Source organism: Aspergillus puulaauensis, chromosome 6 (assembly GCF_016861865.1).
Source record: "Aspergillus puulaauensis MK2 DNA, chromosome 6, nearly complete sequence".
NCBI classification, from domain to species: domain Eukaryota; kingdom Fungi; phylum Ascomycota; class Eurotiomycetes; order Eurotiales; family Aspergillaceae; genus Aspergillus; species Aspergillus puulaauensis.
The window spans coordinates 1153555-1174157 of NC_054862.1; the positions used below are offsets into that span (position 1 = coordinate 1153555).

The 20603-nt window shown below is 48.8% G+C and overlaps 6 protein-coding genes across 6 annotated transcripts; 3 read left to right on the top strand and 3 right to left on the bottom strand.

The window, feature by feature from the left end:
• Window positions 1-493: 493 nt before the first annotated feature.
• APUU_60480A (PGAP3/PER1 family protein) lies at window positions 494-1665 on the bottom strand (the record flags this gene model as incomplete). The annotated part of the gene is made up of 4 exons (XM_041693725.1): window positions 494-548; window positions 603-1377; window positions 1444-1486; window positions 1540-1665. The coding sequence occupies 4 exons, from the start codon at window positions 1663-1665 to the stop codon at window positions 494-496; spliced, it is 999 nt and encodes a 332-aa protein (XP_041559626.1).
• Window positions 1666-2312: 647 nt separating this feature from the next.
• Window positions 2313-3717, top strand: rmtA (protein-arginine omega-N methyltransferase HMT1; the record flags this gene model as incomplete). Its single annotated transcript, XM_041693726.1, has 7 exons — window positions 2313-2407; window positions 2463-2476; window positions 2541-2560; window positions 2626-2735; window positions 2795-3126; window positions 3185-3656; window positions 3711-3717. 7 exons carry the CDS (start codon window positions 2313-2315, stop codon window positions 3715-3717), a joined length of 1050 nt encoding a protein of 349 aa, XP_041559627.1.
• Window positions 3718-4517: 800 nt separating this feature from the next.
• APUU_60482S (putative trimethyllysine dioxygenase TmlH) lies at window positions 4518-6826 on the top strand (the record flags this gene model as incomplete). The annotated part of the gene is made up of 12 exons (XM_041693727.1): window positions 4518-4570; window positions 4622-4643; window positions 4729-5063; window positions 5141-5158; window positions 5225-5291; window positions 5376-5436; window positions 5490-5589; window positions 5644-5746; window positions 5803-5902; window positions 5958-6449; window positions 6511-6582; window positions 6711-6826. The coding sequence occupies 12 exons, from the start codon at window positions 4518-4520 to the stop codon at window positions 6824-6826; spliced, it is 1539 nt and encodes a 512-aa protein (XP_041559628.1).
• Window positions 6827-7257: 431 nt separating this feature from the next.
• Window positions 7258-8862, top strand: RPT5 (proteasome regulatory particle base subunit RPT5; the record flags this gene model as incomplete). The annotated part of the gene is made up of 3 exons (XM_041693728.1): window positions 7258-7574; window positions 7716-8131; window positions 8204-8862. 3 exons carry the CDS (start codon window positions 7258-7260, stop codon window positions 8860-8862), a joined length of 1392 nt encoding a protein of 463 aa, XP_041559629.1.
• An 899-nt stretch (window positions 8863-9761) lies between these two features.
• APUU_60484A (uncharacterized protein) lies at window positions 9762-12188 on the bottom strand (the record flags this gene model as incomplete). Its single annotated transcript, XM_041693729.1, has 2 exons — window positions 9762-11673; window positions 11773-12188. The coding sequence occupies 2 exons, from the start codon at window positions 12186-12188 to the stop codon at window positions 9762-9764; spliced, it is 2328 nt and encodes a 775-aa protein (XP_041559630.1).
• Window positions 12189-15136: 2948 nt separating this feature from the next.
• schA (serine/threonine protein kinase SCH9) lies at window positions 15137-17998 on the bottom strand (the record flags this gene model as incomplete). Its single annotated transcript, XM_041693730.1, has 2 exons — window positions 15137-16559; window positions 16659-17998. The coding sequence occupies 2 exons, from the start codon at window positions 17996-17998 to the stop codon at window positions 15137-15139; spliced, it is 2763 nt and encodes a 920-aa protein (XP_041559631.1).
• Window positions 17999-20603: the final 2605 nt, after the last annotated feature.

The window sequence follows — 20603 nt, forward strand, 5'->3', positions numbered from 1 at the left end:
CAAGCAGCGTAGAATTAGGAGAGGAAAAGGAAAGAAAAGAAAAGAATGTGAGATGCAGCGAGCAGAAGTGAGACACTTTGGGCTGGGTTCCTTGCTACGGTGCTGCGGCGGTGCGACCAACAAAACACGGGCCACTGGCACTGGCGTTCGCCAATCACGTTGAACCAGCCCCCGAGCGGTGAGCCAGAGGGGCGGGGCCTCAACGGTTTGCCGATCTGAACAAATCACAGCTCCGAAGGACACAATGTGAGTGTTTACTACGGCAGTAGACTACCTAACCGGAGATTGCCAGGGGGTTCTTGAGACATGTATTATTGTACACCTGCACTGCTGATGTGTGGATATATTTATATTTCGACGCCTCCGTCCTCCGCTTGAGACCGCCAAAATTGAATACGATGTGCGGTCATCTGGACGTACATTTCTGACAACAGCTGATTATGCTGTCCGAAGCGGCTGACTTCAGCAGTACGGAGTGACTTATCCAGCTATTTTAAGCTTTCAACCTTTGGCCAGCCATGTCATCTTGGACATCTTTAACGAGATACCTGCCAGGTGGATTAGCACGTCTCGCTCCGAGCCATCTAGTTCGAAATACTTACAGGTACCACCACGCACATGGGATAACGGTTCCCAAATGCCACAGGCTATGGGCATCAATCAGCGCGTGCCACGGCGGGAAGTCTAGGAGTTCGAGGCTCATGGCTAGGATAATCCAAACCACAATAAATGCTGGCCAAAGTGTCCAGGACTTCCCAGTTTTTTGGTATCGGACAACGCTGAAAACGATCCACAAGGTGTTCTGGATCATGCCAACCACGATGTTTGCAATCATATTGTAGGTGTAGTCCCACGACCAGAAGCTGAGATAGCAGACATGTATGACGTAGAGTAGGACGCATATTGTCGTCCAAAGCCGCCGCAGCGTCGGCTTGTGTCTCGGTTCCTCCAAGTCCAAACGGAAGATTCGCACAGTAGCGAGGTATAGCCCGTACAGTACGCTGGCGCCGGCCCCGTAATAATCTAACTTCTCAGTCAAGGGAAAGTCCCGAGCGTGAAAGATCATGCTGAAAGTCCATGCCGCTAGGCCGCAGTATCCAAACGCGATGTAGTATTTTTGTAGAGGGTGCCATAAAGGAGTCGCTTCACGAAGCCGAGACATCCCATGCCAATGTGCAAGAAAATTGAGTCCCGAGAAGATAACCGAAAACAACTCTTGCATCCCAAGGACTCTGCGAAATGGCCATTTCCCATGAAACTGAACCACAGGACTAAGCATCGGTGGATCGCGCGCAACTCGTCGATCTGTCACGACATGTTGGCAAGTATAGTCACATTCGGCGGGACACGACCAGAGCATTAGGCGCAGAAGGAACGCTAGAGGAGCTTATAATCAGTTTTGAAAGAACATTGTCGAAGGTATGTTATTGAGTGAAAACATACGTATGGCTGAGTCCCCATCGTGGCAATTTTCACTTTGGCATATCTATATCTCATTAGCTCCATTCAGATGCAGGCTTCGCTGAATTGTATATGTACCTTGACACACGATCTAAAGTCAGGAAGGTGGTCCCCTAACGACGCAGTCGACTGCTGGATATAAGTCGCTAAAAGAAAGAGGAGGAAGAAGTAGCCAATCCTCCTCGTAGCCGGTCGCAGAATCATCGTGTACTCTTATCGGGAGTTCAGCGAGACAGAGAGGCACAAGATTCCCCGGATTAGGGAGGGAGTCGGCGCTTTGAAACTAGCTTGAGGAACGGAGCAACCACGGAGCTCTGGCGGAGTAACGTCTTGGCAATAGCCTCCTGTCCGACCTGAAGAACAAGGATGAAATCATGGGCATCAGCTGAAATATGGAAGTAGCATATAATAGTTGCTGGAGGTAATTGGTATCAACAATTTTATTTCTATTTGTTTCATCATTGGTATACGCCGTTCCCCCACGATAGTTTGTACACCTGGATTCTTGCATGAAATGTAGCCCTAACCAGAATATAGGGCCTGCTTGGTCACATGGAGATAAAGGCGATAAGAAAGACTAGTCTCAATACATATTAGCGCGGTCTGGTCACTGGTTGAAGGAGAAATTCCCAATGAGGGAAAACCCAAAAAAAAAAGAGTGGAAGACGACCTGAAAGTAATCTACGCCGAACACTTCGTTTTCAAGGCGGCAATTTTCTTCCTACATTCTGAGATCTCGTACTTATATTGTTTAGACAATATAGATATCATTTCTCTTTTGCCTACCTCGCCATTTCCCTTTTATCTCTCAATACTCTTTTCCCCGCACCTCAAAAGGCTTCTTTGTCAAGATGAGCGAAACCGAGAGACAGGACTCTGCTGCTATCAGCAGCAGCGCTGAGCGTATGGTTGGTATGGACCATGCTGAAGTGCGCTACTTTACGAGGTGAGAGCAACCGCAGTTACCAACACCGATGCCAATTTACTGACTTGGATCCTAGTTACGATCACCACGGTAAATAAATCTATACAAACCAACCCATATCCTTTCGGAATTGCTAATATTGAACTTTACTTAGGCATCCATGAGGAGATGCTTGTAAGTCCTGGCCTCAATAAGATGGTGTATCGAATATAGAACTGACCTATCTTCTCTCGCATTAGAAAGATGATGTCCGGACCAGGTCGTACCGCGACTCCATCTATCAGAACCGCCATATCTTTAAGGACAAGGTTGTTCTCGACGTCGGTTGTGGAACAGGTATTCTCAGCATGTATGTTCCCAGTAACCGATCTCCGCGGCACTACTTAATCTAACAATTCATGCTCAAAGGTTTGCTGTGAAGGCTGGCGCCAAGCATGTAATCGGTGTTGATATGTCGTCTATTATCGAAAAGGCCCGTGAAATTGTCGCTGTCAATGGCCTGTCGGATAGGATCACACTCCTTCAGGGAAAGATGGAAGAGGTTCAGCTTCCTTTCCCCAAGGTCGATATCATCATTTCAGAGTGGATGGGCTATTTCCTTCTCTACGAGAGCATGCTTGATACTGTTCTCTACGCCCGTGACCGATACCTCGTTCCGGGAGGTAAAATCTTCCCTGACAAGGCCACCATGTATCTGGCCGGAATTGAGGACGGCGAGTACAAGGACGATAAGATCGGATGTAAGCACCTATTGATTTCTGGCTCAGACCCGGGACTTTTCTCGCTAACTTTCTCTAGTCTGGGACAATGTGTACGGGTTTGACTATAGCCCCATGAAAGAAATAGCCCTCACGGAGCCCCTTGTCGATACCGTTGAACTTAGAGCTGTCGTTACTGATCCTTGCCCTGTCATCACCTTCGATTTATACACTGTCACCAAGGACGATCTGGCTTTTGAGGTGCCGTACTCGCTTTCCGTGAAGCGCAGCGACTTTATCCACGCTGTTATCGCCTGGTTCGATATCGAATTTGGCGCATGCCACAAACCCATCACATTTTCCACTGGACCTCACGCCAAGTACACTCATTGGAAACAGACTGTGTTCTATCTGCGTGATGTCCTGACCGTTGAAGAAGAAGAATCTGTATCCGGCGTAATCTCAAACAGGCCAAATGACAAGAACAAGCGGGATCTCGATATCAATCTCTCATACAAGCTTGAGACGCAGGACAATACTCGTTTTGCGCAGGGCGGCTGCTTCTACAGAATGTAAGCAATCCGATCCGGCTACCGTTCTTAGTGAGCGAGTACTAATTTGTGTAGGTGTTAATTTTTGGGCTATTCCTCGCCTGCGGCCCTGGGGTGCGCAGTGAGTCTTCGAACAGATATATGGAATGCCAGTCCATATACTTGGTCAGCATGTCGACAGCATAGCATTGATGGTATTCAGATATATGGACATTGGGTTGTTGAGTGATATTTTCTACGTTTCGTTTCTTCTTTCGGTTTGTCGTTACCACTCGCTTGGCGTTGATTCTGGAAGGCATGGGATTGGCATCATTATTCGGCGTGAACGGAGAGACGTTTTCCAAAAGAGACGATTATGAAGCTCCTCGAATTTCCTCAGGTAGATACCCCGAGTCGACGCTCAGTATAGCCACCTCCGACACCCTCATTGTGTTTTCAATGTTAGAACCTTTATAGACCATATTGAGTGCAATTCCTGCACCACCATAGAGCCAACACTTGGGCACTGAAAGTTGCTCTGCGATCGACAACTAACAAGGTACCGTTAGTCCGTTACTACATCGTACGGTGTAGTTACCTCTAAATGTAGATCGTTAACAAGATTAATTGTCTGATTAGCTGTTGATCCAGCAAGAATTGACCCGGTCACCTGATAGGATAACCTATAGTTTAACACCAGAGCAGAAAATATGATGTACTCCGTACTTTTGTTGCGTCCGTGCTCCAGGATTTGACAGCACGTGATGCTCCTTTGCGGGGAAACAACACGGAGATGATTTGCGCTCTGCAACACCTTACTCCGCATCCACCTGGGCTGACAACCTGGCCATTGGATTGTCCGCTGTTCCTGCATTTTACTAGAAATTGCAATTGCGCGGAGTTATGATGAACAGAGCACCCCTACCCAGGGCTCTGAGGCTCCCGAGGCCTGCAGTGTAAGCCATCCCTTATCGTGTTTCCCCAGAGTACTCGCTAATGAAGTTTAGTATCCCCAGGCAACACTGTCTCGTAAGTGTAGCAGATTATTTGCAAATTGTCACCAAAGGCACAGACTACTCTAGAATTGTCCTTTTTAATTATCTCGTGATACCAGAGTTTTGCCTCCCGAAATATATCAACTGCTTTGCGACCGATAATCCTAGATGGGCGACCTCGGCTCTCATGGGACCAGGCTCCTCCCCATCAACTGCTGCGGTGGAATTCTTCGACCGCAGGGATACAAGACGGCTCTTCCCAACAAACGCAGGCCCCACAGAAGACTACTCCTATGGATATTTCCCAGGCAATTCCGCAGACTACTTCCCAGAATAGACGTCGGAAGACATATCAACGCCAACGTATGCGGACGCCGACGCCGACGCCGGCGGCTGAAGGTGACCCGAAAAATTTTGTGGTTCTTCCTGTTTCGATCAACTCTTATGCTGTAACGTATGTGTTGATGAAAAGCGCTCGCTCGCTTCCCCTGGCTTCATTGGCAACCCGATGACTGACGTATATCTATCAAGTGGTAAATCGTGGCTGAGGTAAGGTTAAAATTTACACAGAGTGGCTTAACGATGACGTTTATCTGAGAGTCCTGTCCTATGAAGGGATAATTGCCGATGCCCAGAGTGTATTCACCAGGACACGGTGCAACGTCTTGTTGACATTTTCTCGGTACGAAAATTAACCCCCCCCCAAAAAGCAAAACCGGCCCAAGCTGCAATACCAGGTCTAATCATTCTTGGTTTGTGATTCTAGATCCGTGAGAACCTTGATATCAGTGATATCAGCGCTGATGCGTATGGGACAACTGTGACATGTAAGAAGATCTTCTCCTGCCACCGCTGAAATGCGCAGCTAATGTTTCCCAAGGGTCTGATGGACATGTTAGTAAGTACAGTTATAACTGGCTACGTCTTTATAACAAGATGCCACTTGAACAACCTAGACCGCCTCATCCTATGAGGTTCCGGTAAAGAGAATTGCCTCGTACTATCTGTTTTAGCTTTTACTAAAATGATCACAGCGACTTTGATTCATATATGCCGGGTGAAACTAAGTCCCCAACGGTATCCTACTCAGAAGTCATGTCCAGCGACCATGGGGTCTTGAATTGGTTGGAACATATCGTAAGCCTCACCCCAATCCGAACCGGCTCTATTGATTAATTTTTACTTTGCTGAAGTATACCTGGGGTTTCTGTTTTGTTCGAGGCACCCCTGTAAATCCAGAAGCCACCGAGGCCCTCTTGAAGCGGATAGCTTACATTAGGCACACACATTATGGTTGGAGTGTATTCTTCAAAAAAAAAGGACCCAATAGAGCACTAATATTGTTTAGGTGGTTTTTGGGATTTCACAGCCGACTTGACTTTCAAAGATACTGCGTATACCAACGAGTTCCTTGGAGCGCACACGGACAACACTTACTTCACAGATCCAGCACGGCTTCAACTATTCCACCTGTTGTCCCACACAGACGGTGAGGGAGGAGCTAACCTACTTGTTGATGGCTTTAAAGCAGCATCAACGCTACGCAAGGAGAACTGGAAACATGCCCAGACTTTACAGGGCGTAACACAACCATACCACTCAAGTGGAAACGAAAACGTTTGCATACAACCCGCAGAGCATTTTCCCGTTTTCAAAGTACATCCGCAGAACAAGGATTTTTTGTATCAAGTCCGCTGGAACAATTATGACAGATCTGTCAAATGGGATTGGACAGTTGAGGATCAGGAGGCCTGGTACGACGCAGCGAGCCATTTTAATGAAATCATTCAGCGACCAAACATGGAAATATGGACTCAGCTGGAACCAGGAACAGCACTGAGTAAGTTTATCTTCTTACCTTTTATTCCATTTCAAGGAACCCTGCTGATCATTGCAACTAGTCTTTGACAACTGGAGGATGCTTCACGGGCGTTCTGCATTCACTGGGAAACGAAGGATGTGTGGTGGCTATAGTAAGCCCCCTCCCCGGAACAATACACACATTTCTCTTGCCACTAAGCCTTTCATCCCTGGGGTGATTCGATCCCTTACACAGCCTATTTCGCTGTCGTTGAATTATATACTCATTATTGTTGCACAGTTAATAGCGATGACTTCCTTTCTCGATATCGTCTACTCAGATTCGGCCGCAAATCACTACTCCATCAGCTTGGGAGCACGAAACTCTCCAGGGCAAATCCATATTACTACATGTGAAGTGATCTTGTGCCTGGGTAGATATTTTCATTATACATGGTTCATGGAGAAGGTAGGAATCTATCTGGAAAGTTCGGGCTTGTCTGGCAAACAGATCTCGTAGGTAGTAAGAGTGCCTAGACTGGTGTTTATGAAAACATCTGTACCAAAAAGTAAATAAAGGCCTTGAAACTCTTCAAATTAGTCCTTTTGAAGTACTGAAGTCACGCATAACTAGTTGTAACCGCTGTATGGATTTGTAAGGTGGTCACGTGAGACGGGCAGGACAGCTGACGTTGTTTGGCGGAAGCTCAAAGCATCGGTGATACGCCCAACCCAGCTCCATCATAAACCAACCTTTTCAATCACCATCTTCTCCCTTTCAGTATCCCACTCATATACTCTCCTAATACCTTACTCTATTACGTCTCATTTCTTTTCGAATTCCAATCATGTCGACTTTGGAGGATCTTGACGACCTTGAGCGCGAGGAGAGAGACAAGAAGAAGGAGCAAGGTGATGGCGGTGACGACAAGCGGCCCGGTGACGATGCTGAGATGAAGGATGCCGATGGGAAGAAGAAAGACGAGGAAGAAGAGCTTCTAGACGAGGAGATTCTGAGTTCAAGTACAGCGGACATTGTCAAGCGACGGCGGATGCTGGAGAACGAGCTTCGTATAATGAAAAGCGAATACCAGCGGTTGACGCACGAACAGAATACGATGAGGGAGAAGGTCAAGGATAACCAAGAAAAGATTGAGAATAACAGGTGAGATGCTCTCTTCCTCTTTGCTGATGTGTGGCGATCCACCAAGTTCCCTTTCAAAAGAGCTTTGTTGGGCATCAGATTCCTCTGCGATCGGAACCCGTCTTTGCGCATTCCTTCAACTAACAATTAATTCTTGTTTAGACAATTGCCATACCTCGTCGGAAATGTTGTCGAGCTACTGGACTTGGACGTCGAAGCTGAAGCTGCCGAGGAGGGCGCCAATATCGACCTGGATGCTACTCGAGTAGGCAAGTCGGCTGTCATCAAAACGTCGACCCGCCAGACAATCTACCTTCCTCTTATCGGTCTAGTCGACCACGAGAAACTCAAGCCCGGTGACCTTATTGGTGTTAACAAGGATTCATACCTCATTCTTGATACCCTACCAGCCGAATACGACAACCGGGTGAAAGCCATGGAGGTCGATGAGAAGCCCACAGAGAAGTACACAGACATTGGTGGTCTGGATAAGCAGATTGAGGAAATTGTCGAAGCTATAGTATGGCCTATGAAGGAGGCGGAAAGGTTCAAGAAGCTTGGCATCAAGGCGCCAAAGGGTATGCATCTAATCTAAACTTGTTGTGTCCTTCACTTCTGAACATCGTCAACTAACTCATGACACTGGTTAGGTGCCCTTATGTACGGTCCCCCCGGTACAGGAAAGACGCTTCTCGCCCGAGCCTGTGCCGCAGAGACAAATGCAACCTTCCTGAAGCTCGCCGGTCCCCAGCTCGTGCAAATGTTCATCGGTGACGGCGCTAAGCTTGTCCGGGATTGTTTCGCTCTCGCCAAAGAGAAAGCGCCCTCTATCATCTTCATCGACGAGCTCGATGCCGTGGGAACAAAGCGTTTTGACTCCGAAAAGTCCGGTGACCGTGAAGTTCAACGAACCATGCTGGAACTTCTCAACCAGCTCGACGGTTTTGCCTCCGATGACCGAATCAAGGTCCTTGCCGCCACTAACCGTGTTGATGTTCTCGACCCTGCCCTCCTCCGTTCCGGCCGCCTCGACCGAAAGATCGAATTCCCGCTTCCCAACGAGGAGGCCCGAGCCAACATTCTCCAGATCCATTCGCGCAAGATGACTGTCGAAGACTCCGTCAACTGGGCTGAACTGGCTCGCAGCACGGACGAGTTTGGTGGTGCGCAGTTGAAGGCCGTTTGCGTGGAAGCCGGTATGATTGCCCTCCGAAAAGGCTCGAGCAAGATCGGGCACGAAAATTACGTCGATGCCATTGCCGAAGTCCAGGCAAAGAAGAAGGATACGAACATGGGTATCTATGTTTAGACTCTTTTCGTGATACATCCTTCATTCTATGCTAATGTAGACTTGCTTTTTCGCTTTCTATGCGATGTCTATCAACCTACGTACAAATCAATATAACCAGCATTACGCAAGTGATGATCTGTGAACTTCTTTTGCCATTGGTGTAGTCCGTAGTAAATGCTGATATTTTGTATAAGCATCTACTACACTGCCTGGGCGCTTACTGCCATCTACCCAAATTGCACCAACCGGTGTAGTATTATGCAGTCGTCTTAAATCTCGATTTTGAATCGCCAAGTACAACTAAGTTACTAGTTTTCTCTTACTGTACATTATTGCAATCTCATCCAAGTAGAAAATAAGAAAACCAAGCCACGCAAAATCAAGAACCAAAACCATTAAACTAAATGACAAGTCATACCTGGCGCCGTTTATCCTTTCCATGATAAAAAAAACCCAAAGCCAGACCGAGCCGCTCGATGAGCAAGCCCGTCAATGCGCCGACATGAAAGTTATATATAGGGTACTGTAGAAACATAGATATAGGAAAGAAAAGCAGATTAGTTACCGGTAAGGAGGTTCAGAAAAGTAGAAAGAGTGAATATGTGCTGGCATATAATAATTTTGAACGATAAGGTAGGGTATCAAGCGTATAAAACAAGTCAAGGATAAAAGACCTCCCCGGCACGTGCAGGTAAAGTGATATAGAGGGAAAATATGAAAACAGATCCAGTCTGACTTGGAAAATGGAATCAGGAATATATAAAGCCGGAGTGTCGGAAGATATTGTGTGAAATCCGGAACTCAAGGCCGTTTACTCTGCGTGGTCGTCCGCAAGCGCCGAGCACTGTGTGCATGCTGAAAATCATCTGCTTGGGCAGTTCATGGCAAGTTGAAAACAAGGGAAGCACATAAAAAGCTTAGAAAAGTCGCTTGACATCGTAGAGTTCAGCTTTAATTGGACGTTCTCGTTCCATGTGGAACCACCATTCTCGACCACCCTTATGATTGTAATTCCAGGACCCAGTGCAAGCATCCTTCTCCCAAGGGGGTGCAGTAGAGGGCGATATGCTCATCGGTGTGGGTGGAGTAGTCGGTGTGATGGGGCTGGCGGTCATTGCCGTACGACTCGTGATACTACCCCAGCCGAAGCGCGGAGTTGTTGATGTAGGGGACAGAGGTTCTTCATTAATTGGACTTGGAACGCTCTTGCCGCCAAAGCAATTTACTCCAACGCCGGCGGCGAAGGTCAGCGATTGGTTTGCGGCTAAGATATGCTTCCAGGAGACCAGACCTCCATCGGCTTCCTGTCCAACAATATCCGGATGCAGTATGAAGCGTGGAATCGATGTGTCACGGTCACTGGTTTTGGTTCCAGTCCTGCCCATGTATGCAGGCATTCGAAAATCAAAAACCGTAATGGGACCTTCGTGGTCCTCTGGTACCGTGTTCGCCCTCGGCCGGTCTAGCGGTGTTTCCCACATGCCGGTCTCGTCCAATTCCATTTCGGCCTCGTCGTCAGAAGCTTCTAGGGCGTTATCAGGTACGTACGAATCCGAGTGGTCTGTGATTAACACTTGCATCCCCGTCTCCGTGTCCCTGGCGGCCATATCTATAAAAGTCTGTGCACGTATCCGTGCTGACGTCATATTGCTGCCTCCAGGCAGGGCCATAGGTCGTGTTGGGATGGATCCATGGGAGCTCCTTGGAAGGCTGTACCTATCTGGATGTAATAGTGCTTGCCCACGAAGGATAGGTTGACAAACAGCCTGCAAAGCTCCTGGAGGTTCAATATCAGAAGGAGCTCGCAGAGAATCAAGACGAGGAAAGCCTCTAGCGAGAATGCTTTGAGCAAGATGTGAATTGGGCGTCTCCACATGTTGAAGGGGCTTAGCGAATGGTGCAAAGTCCAATCTAGTCAGCGCTGTGTTAGGATTCGGGCATGCAACATCCCAATGTAGGAACTCGAGACTCGGTGATGCTAGGAGTGGCTGAAAGATCATTCCATCCGAGTTCAACGTCGGGCACTTTTCGCTTTGCACAATTTTGAATCGTTTCAGATTTCGTAGGGACGCTAGGATTTTCGAAATCACAAGAAGCGAGTCGATACTCGGTTCAATCAGGACCAAGGTCTGGAGAGAGAGGGATTCTGGGCGTGAAGTATATTGTGTTAAACCTGCGTCAGTGACGCCAGGAAGGTTCTCCAGTCGGAGAGTTTCGAGCGGTGGAAGGCATAGCAAGGCTGTATCGGCAAATGCATCTGCGTCGAAGTTCGAAACACACAAATTGCGCAGTGACGGCAGAAGGTTGAGCATACGAAGAAAGACACTGGGTTCGAGGGCGGTTTGGTTCAAACCGTAGAGCATCAATGTCTCTAGATTTGTCCATGAAGCATGATAGTCCAGGAATTCAAACATCTGCAAGGGGCCGAGACTGCCGGGGCAGGAGTCGCTGCGTGGGGACGCTTCCGATGTCTCCGTTGCCTCGCAGAGTATCCATGTATGCTCCTTCAGCTTCCGGCGCGTAGATAGTGCATGCGTTAGGCGATCGAACTCGTGGTTGAAGGGTATTGAAAGCCCTAATAATCGTTCGAGGTTCGGGCATACCATGACAACTGACGCGACCAGGTCTCGGTACTCTTGCCATTGAGCCGTGTGTTTACCCGTAAATAAAACGTCTATGTGCGGAACGCGAAGTTCGAGGACGAGGTTGGCCAGCAATTTCCTCTCACGAAGTGTACGTCTTAACAACTTTAGTCTGCTTCCTCGCTTAAGTCGATATTTTTTCAATTGAGCCGGCGAATCACTACCGACGATATGAATATGATTATAGCTGAGACATACAATGGTTAGAAAAGGTCCACATATGCTCGTCTTGAGCACAATGACACGGAAAGCTTTCTGAAGAACAGATTCAAATAATCGCACTTACAGTCGAGCTCGGACCGCCTTCTCCCATGGGCGACAAGTTAGGGAAAGGGCATGCAAGTCGCGCTGAAAGCACGTCATGCATCCTGGCTGATTCGGTCCAGCATGCAAGTATTGCAGCTGGTCGAGGATGTTTTCATAGACCTCCTGAGGAACCCTCTTGAACACCGATTCCAAAATCCTATCCAAGGAGGCAGCTGAGTCGCATGTGCGGTATGACCCTGATGAGGTGGGGGAGTAGGAGGTAGGGGCAGTCGACGTCGAGTAGTTGGTCTTGAAGGAGGAAAGCGAGGAGGACCGCGAGGGGATTGTCACTGAGCCATATCCCGAATCCGAATAGCAGTGCAAGGCCTGGCCCTGATGGGGTATACCTGTGTGAGACACAGAAGCACTTTCCGGCCTATTGACAACGACGCTCATTGTGAAATCGGATTGTGTATTGGACGATCATGTAGGCTCAGGCGAGGGAGCAGAGAACTGCTGGCAAGGGGTCCCGAAGAAGATGTCAAGTGTCAACGGAGGGGAAGGGATAGGAGCAATAATGCCTGGAGGTTGGAAGGTACGAGAGCTCCACTCTGAAACGGGGGGGGGGCTGAAGTGAAGATCTAAGCTGTGAGGGAGGCCGATAGCAAGGGTGAGAGGGAGAAGAGAGACCGTCTGAGACAACAAGAAAAAACAATTTTCAAGTCTGTTTACACAATGAAGAGTTGATGAACGAGAAAAGAAGGAGAAAAGCCAAAACCAAAATAATAATAATAAATTAAAAGTATAAGGATCAAAAAAGAAGCGGAGGGCTATTTTAGGAAGGATGCCCAGGATACGAAGTCTGCGTTCACAGGAAGGGGGCAGCGACTTTGTAAACTTCGAGTCAGCCCCTCTCTCGACACGAGAGGCGCCAAATAGTGCTCATTGCTCAATGGCAGCTTTGGCAAGACTCGACCAAAGGGTTCCCAGACAGATCTCCTCAAGTAAAGGAGAAGGAGCTAAGCAGGATGGGCACGGCACCCGAGTGCTGATCGTCTCCACAGAAAGGAATGGATTATGGAGCGGAGCTTCTTGACTTGTTGATTTCTTTTTTCAACCCCCATGCAGCATGCAGGAACCTGTCAGCAAACTCGTGTTCAGGTGTTGGCAAGGCTGTGGAGCCTGGATTCTGGCTCTTGCAAGGGGCGAAAACATCGACAGGTTAGCCGGAGAATATTATTGTGTCAACACTCAACAATCAGCATGCCCATTATTTGATAAAACCAACACGGCAAGGAGTGGATGGCAGTGATTGCCGCTGGCCCGTGGTTTCATCCATGTAAAAGGAGAGTCAAGCAGAAAGAGCAAAACTAAGTCGTTAGTCCGAGTTAGTTCTCTGGAGAAGGGATTGGCAACAACCACATACAGTAACGATGAGACCAAAATGCATATCACCTGCAGAGAGCATCAATGCACAGCGGGAGAGGGACGGTGAATGGCCAGGGGGGATGACGAGGCCGGAGAGAGACTGGAGACGTCGGAGACAACAGCAGAGCTGACTGTGCCGAGTCAAGGGATGAGGTCGGCAGCTGTTGCGTGCCTGGAAAGTCGACATTCGACACCCGTGGAACAGGGCACCAACGCTAGTCTGCTATAGGGAGGTAGTCGGACGCTGGACCTGACACTAGTCCCCTTTGGGGTGGGTTTGTTTCTCTCGGCGACAACGGCGAGTCATTTCTAAACTTCTTTTGTTTGACCCCCCTGCCACCTGGGCTCAACCCCGAGTTCATCCCGCGAGATCCAGACCCCCGTCCCTGGCGAGCTGGATCCCAATTGAAGAACGCGTTGGTAAGAGATCTCTTTGACCTTTGTTGACCATTGTTAATATCAAAAGAACTGGCAAAATACTTGGTCGATTTTTTCGCGGCGTCCAATAAGAGCGTCATTTCCACCCCTGAGCTTGAAATGAACTGATCGTGATGAACGCTCGGCTCCAGCCCGACCGCCGGTTCGTGCGGCGGGCCAGTCCTATTGGTCAAGGTTCCAGTTCTTGTTTAATTAATGTCAACATGACTGGGGCGGCGAGAGAACATTGCTCTGATTCTTTGCAAACATCAGACCACTGAGAAAGCTTACAACAGTGGGCTTCTCGTTCAGAAATCCAACCAGTCTCAGATCCGTGTGGGTTGTGAAGTTCGGCGTCCCACTTGTCTTCCAGAATCCGAACCAGAACCAGAGGCCTCAAAAGGCTCATAGACTCAGGTTACTGGAGGCCCGAGGATGACGAAGAATTTCAGTCTTTTAGCCACCCTGACTATCCTCCCGGATGGGTACAAACCTATTCCGTAGAACTACTCTGGATTAGAACACCCAACTCGTTAGAAATCGCAAAGCCCACCACCATGCCCCCGGTCTCTTGTGGATGCCACTTGCAAGGCCCGGCTCGCATCTAGAATCTCGATCACTACTGCATGTTACACTGCGCTACGCAATACGAGCATGCATCTTTCCCACTCCACTAACCAGTTCCTGCATCTGTCAGAGTGTCCGCCGGTCCGGCCAACGCTGGTGCAGCAAAAAAAAACTAATTTTAGAAAATTTCTCATATTCAGATCGTGTCTTGAATATACGAAGTATGGTATACACTCTACACTCTACATAGATCATCATAGTTTATCCACAATATCCCTTACGATCACAAATCACGGAAGATCCTTTGTAAGTAAAACAAAGAGCAAAATGTGTAGTTTATTGTAGCTGTTACCCAGGGCAAATAGCTCTTCAAACTACCCTCCTGCGCCAATGCTGCCATACAACGCCACTACATGAATAATTTACCATCTCATGTTACCCTATCCAGATATGCAATCCCTTGTTCGCCGGAAATAATGAGCCGAGACGCATCAGGCGAGGCGTCGAAGCACGAGAAAAAACCGAGGAAATAAGACAGGGCGTACAAGCCCGTTGAAAGCGAAATCAATATGGGAGATCACAGACATCGTTCATCAGGTCCACGAGTGCAAGCGAGTTAAAAGGGGGGAAAGAAGGCGAAGAGTAAACAGGTAATATGCATGTCGAAATTGGTCTCTCCAAAATCGATAACTTGAAAAGAGTACCGGGTATGTGAAAGGCACAAATACCTTTCGTTATCCATATCAGAATATGAGCAAAAAAGAATAGTTGCAAATGAGAAATGGACCAAGAAGCCATATTCTCTCGACTGGGGCGAGAGAAGTGAGAGAGGATACAACATAAATCTTCTGGGGTATGTTAAAATGAGGACAAATTTGGAAACTCATGTTCTGAGCTCCATTCAATGAGGAAAGCATATACAAAGCAGAAAAAAAAAACGACATGATATATGCAGACATCACAACTCCTTTATCATGCAGCAATAGCCATAATCACATGTCAAAATTGTCATCAACATTGAAAATCTCACCGGCATCGCCAGTCTTTTGAACGCCAGTCATGCGATGATCTATAGAATTTCCAGACCGGTGAGATCGATGCCATGTCTCGTCCTCCTCCATATGATCCCCATCTTCATTTTTGAAGTGGTGATCGATTGAGCTTTCATTGACAAAGGTAAACCCTTTGAAGTTGGCTTGCATTCCTGGAGACAGCGGTGTTGATGCAGCCATGAACCCATTGGCAAGGGCGGCAGCCCGATCATTCAATGAATTGTTGTTTTCAAGAGCATTGGTAAACTCAGGGTCAAAGTTTGAGGTATCAGTGTCGGACTTGAGTTTGGGTTTGAAGGGTGGAATAACTTCCTTCCTGCCCAAAGCAGCCCAATCAACATCATGGAAAAAGGGATGTGCCATGAGCTCTTTCGCATCATCTTGGGCTCCCAAGCGATGCTTGGGGTTTCGATTGAGTAAGCCCTTGACGAAATTTCGCCCTTCCGTGCTGAGAGCATCACGGGGGAATCGGACTTTACCGAAAGCGATGTTCTTGTACATCTGTTGCGTGTCTTCCGCATAGAACGGACTCCAGCCACAGCACATCTCGAAAACAAGGACACCTAGAGACCAGAAATCCACCATTTTAGTATATCCTTGTTCGTCAAGCAGTACCTCCGGGGCGAGATATTCTGTGGTGCCGCAGAAGGTATTTGTTGTATCATTCTGAGTAAGGTTCGCCTTTGAAAGTCCGAAATCGCAAAGTGCAATATGACCGTTCGCATCAAGTAGAATATTTTCCGGCTTGAGGTCGCGATACACGATATCATGTTCGTGAAGATGCTGCAACGCCAGAATGAGCTCAGCAATGTAGAACTTGGCGCGTGGTTCCTGAAACCGTCCCTCTTTCTGAAGATGCCAGAATAATTCACCGCCAGACATGTAATCAGTGACGAGGTAGAGATCGGTAGGGGTCTGGAATGAAAACTTGAGTCCGACAATAAACGGGGAGGCAGCCATAGCAGTTCGGACCAAAATATTTCGCTCTCCCACCGTGTGGGCAACTTCCTTCTTTTGAATGATGACCTTCTTCGACAAAACCTTCATGGCATAAATACGGCGCGTATCTTTCTTTTTTACTTGATACACTTGGCCAAATGTTCCTTTTCCGATGAGCTTCAGGATCTGGAAATCATTGGGTCCGACCTGTTTTGTATCTTCCTTTTCGAATTTCATCTCCATGTGAATCTCTCCGGAGACCTGGGAATCCCCTGCAGCCCGACCGGCCAACGGGAACCAGCCTTCTAAGCGACTCTGGTCCTCTTTGAGATTGACACAGAGCCGCACATGGCCCATAAAGGCTTCCGAGTCATTGCGATCATATACTGAGACGTCAACTTCAGACTGGTCTCCAAAAACATCACTAGATAGGTAATACACGTCAGTAAAGGTTGAACTTGACGGTACGCCGAAGAAGCAAAAGCGAAAAAAAAAAGAAAAGAAAGAGAGAGAAAAAGCTCACAAAACTGCTTCATGGTTCCAGTGTGGATCTGTTACGGGAGCTTGTCCTCTGTGCTCCGGATTCTCAAGCGCAGGGTTATGACTGCTCTGTCGGCTCTTCAAGGGAATAGCCATTGGCCGACCGGCATCAAGGTCTGACTGTTCGATTTCCTTTTGCTGTCGTTTCAAAGATTCTTCCTCCTCATCTTGAACACTCTTCGAAATCACCTCGTTCCACTCGAAAACGCAAACAACATAAGGATCGAAGCCGGGCCTGAGACCTTTCGCTTCCGAAATTTTAACGTAAAGCTTGCCCTTGAGGGAGGCCACAGGGGGGCCTGAAGTCGGAGAAGTAGAAGTGGTAGTGTCCATCGACGAAGGGAATACCTCGTTGAGTTTTCCTGTAATTTCATCGGCGGAGTCTGACAACTCGTCGGGCGGCGATTGGGTCTGGTTCGGCGAACGAGGGGGAGGTGCGGGGTTTTTCACATTGGGTTGCAAATCGTCATCGGACATAGCCCGAGGTGTAAGAGGAGGGGTATTCTTTAAATGCGGAGGGTTTGACACGTTCGCAGTTAGCTTCGCAGGATTCTCAGAAGATGTGGGCACTTGTTGTTTCTCATGGTCGAGGAGGGGTGCTGCTTCCACTTGACAGTGTGCTTCCGAGGCATGGGAAAGAGAAGGGTTGGAAAAATGAGAGGCAAGGACGGGGTCGTCAGAGACGCTGGAGACGGGGTGGGAGGTATGTCGGCGTGCTTGGGGGTCAGAGCAGGACACGCTCCTAGAAGGAGACAGGTAGTTCTTCAATGTGGAAAAGATAGACCCCATTCCTTTATCTGGAATTGGTAGTCCCACTTCTGACTCTTCGGGCTCTTTTTGAAGGAGGGAGCACGCCGAGGAGCAAGGGGGAGTGGGAAGGGCCGTGGAAGGGAAGGTATCTTGCGAAACCTGGTGGGTTTCCATCTCCTTGTCTGGAGGGGTATTCGGCGAACTGAGGTGAGCCTCGTCACGCTCCATCATGACAAAAGATCCGGATGAGGAAGAGTGTCCCCTTTTTTGATCATCGCATGTCCCATTTGAAAGCGCACTCGACTGCACATTGTCTGCGGAAGAGGAAGAAGGTTCGGAGAGGGAAAACCGTGTTTTGAGAGAGCGAAGCATGACAGCAGAAGAACTACCAACCTGGAAGTAATTGTGCATTATGGATGGTAGGCGCCTGTCAGCCGGGTCGGGCTGCGGAGTGGCAATCCCAGTCGGACTCGGTGTATTCGAACCAATTTGATCCTGGCTATCGTCGTCCTGAACACCATCGCTGATAGAGATGTTAGCGCCACAAAGTCTTTGACAATTCGCATACTCCATGGTGGAAGTGCGCTGGAATGTAGTACGATGCTGGCATGCCGAGATGCTCCGAGAAAAAAAGCGTAAGACAGAGGTAGGAAGACAATTTTTCGCCAGGGAGTGAAACAAAAGCCAGGGCAAAAGAACAACAGAAGTCTCTATGACGAGACTGGAATTGGTGGACTCGTTGCGGCTGCCTCCAAATCAATGCGACGGCAAAATCGGACCAAGCAGGTAAAATCCGCAAAATCCGCAATTCGAACAAAAATTGCACCACATCGCCCCTCCAGAGTTTTGTTCCTGGGTGCCAGTCTCTTTTTCGAATTTCACATGTGCCAACTACTATATGAAAAGCAAAACAAAACAATACAAAATACAAGCAAGGAAAAGGAAGAATGAGGAAAACCACTCACCTCTGGGGGAGTGGCTGCTTCGACAAGTCCGTGTTTTCGGAACCACTCTGAGCAGCAGCCATTATTGTGTTCCCATCCGACACCAATGAACCTCCGCCAAAGTCGCTCCGAAAGTCAATGAGGGGGGGACTCGAGAATTAACGGAGGGGTCGTGGAGGAGAAAGAGAGTAGACAACAAAAAAAGAAGGGAAGAAGCGAGGATCGTGCGGGGGACCCTCCAGATAGTGCGGGATTTGAGTATGAAGAAACGAGACAGTGACTAGTGAGTAATGAATTTGTCGGAGAATGAGGAGCTAAGGAAGTTTGCGGGAGGGGAGAGTCGGAGGAGGAGGACCCGATCGGGTTCGGCGACCTGCTGCGACAAGGTCGAGGAGGGGTCGATGGCGACCTGGTTGGGCTCGTGTTAACCACTGTGCTTCGGCTCCAGCAGGCCAAAAGACGATGAGGGGCGGGCAGTCATAGTGTCCCCAGAGGGGAGTCCCGGTGTGGAGGGGGAAAAGGTCAATATTGGGGATAGGAAAAGAGGATTTACCTCTGCAATCGAGCTTCAAAGTCAGATACACTTTTAAGCCCGTGCTAAAAATCGCGTCGCAGCGAGTGTGAATAGAGAAACAAAGATGAGGGTGAAGAGAAAGAATCTGGAAGCAGGCCCAGACTCTGAAGACTCAGAGAAACTGCGGGCGCAAGAGGAGGAGGCAAATAAGTGAACAGGAACACAGGAGAACCACAAAGAATCCAGCCCCATGGACAGTGACAGATCCAATGAACGGGGTCAACCAAAGGATGCAGTCCCCCCAGCAAGCAGGCGAGAATTGGAACTCGAGATAGATTCGAAAGATGCCGCGTGCGAGGACGGGGTGGCGTTAAAAGACGGCGGGCTGAGCTTAAGATGTGCTGGACTGGAGGTCGACATAAGCTGCCGCTGAAGCCGCTGAATTGAGGATGACCATTCCAGCTTTGCCTCAAACTACTGCGCGAGCATCATGGATGATTCACATTATTGCCCAATGCCTGGAAGTATCCCGCGTGTCGCTCCAAAGGGCCGAATAACCATCGCCGGTGTAAAAATAGTATACCATACTTCCTTCAGGCTCAGTCTCACGCTGGTCAGCCGGCTCAGCTCTGTGTCAGGCCCTCTACCTCTACGCCTCTGCTACTCAAGTCAACTGCGTCCTCGCCTCAGCTGTGAATCCCGCTCAAACGGAGACGTCCCAGGCGAATTTCCGGACGAGTGAAGGGAAATCGGCACGTTTGGATATGGATCCACGGGCGAATCCTGAAGCGGTGGAGAAGGCGAACCGGGTTTTGGGCAAATGAAGAGGACGAAGATGGAGACTGGCGTACAGAGGAGAGAACCAGCGCTGAAGCCGCCGCCAACCTCGTCTCTTCCAGCGATACAGGCCCTCGACTTCTGGAAGCCCATTAGCCTAGGTCAGAAGACGGCGTCGATATCATCAGAGACCGTCCGGTGATGGAGGTGGATGTAGTAGGAGTGTGACCGAACCAGGATTCGCGATCCCCGATCAGACTTAGGTTCTTAACCTTGTCGGCCACACGCGGCTACGAAAGAAGTCTATTTTATTCTAATATCCCAACCCTCCCCTGGCTACAATTATCAGAATCGCCACGATTTAATATTAATGGTATAGGTGTTGCCCAGCTCGTCGGTCTGTGATACCACTACCGCTGCTTACCACCGCTGCTACCTTCCTCGGTGATGCCGAGTCCAGTGGTCCTCCCTCACCACCTGAGACCCCTCCGGTTGACCACCGTCTTATCACCTTGCTCCTCACGCTAATCGTCGATAGATGCATAGTCTCGGAGCACTTTGCTGCCTTTTCCCGCCACCTCCTCTTTTGCCTGTCAAGAAAGGCGGGGTATGGTCCACCGCTTCGCCTACCTCCCCTCCAATGTTGCCATAGTAGGAGAGCATTCCGTTCTCGTTCTCGTCCTCTCCGACTGATTGCGAAACCGACTGCCTAATTCCAATAATGCCGCACCCTGGGTAAGTTGCCTTGTCCAACTCGATGCGGCTTTTCCTGTCCAGTGATCTGCGTTCTTCAAGGCATTGTTGTTACAGGGAAGACTGAGCTCCGAACACCAACGCACCTAACGAATGCTGAGTGGTTGGAGCTACTATAAGCCCTGCAAACAACATGCCCGGAAAAGATCTTAGCTCCAGGAGCACTGCGAAATGATGTGCAGCAGCCTTA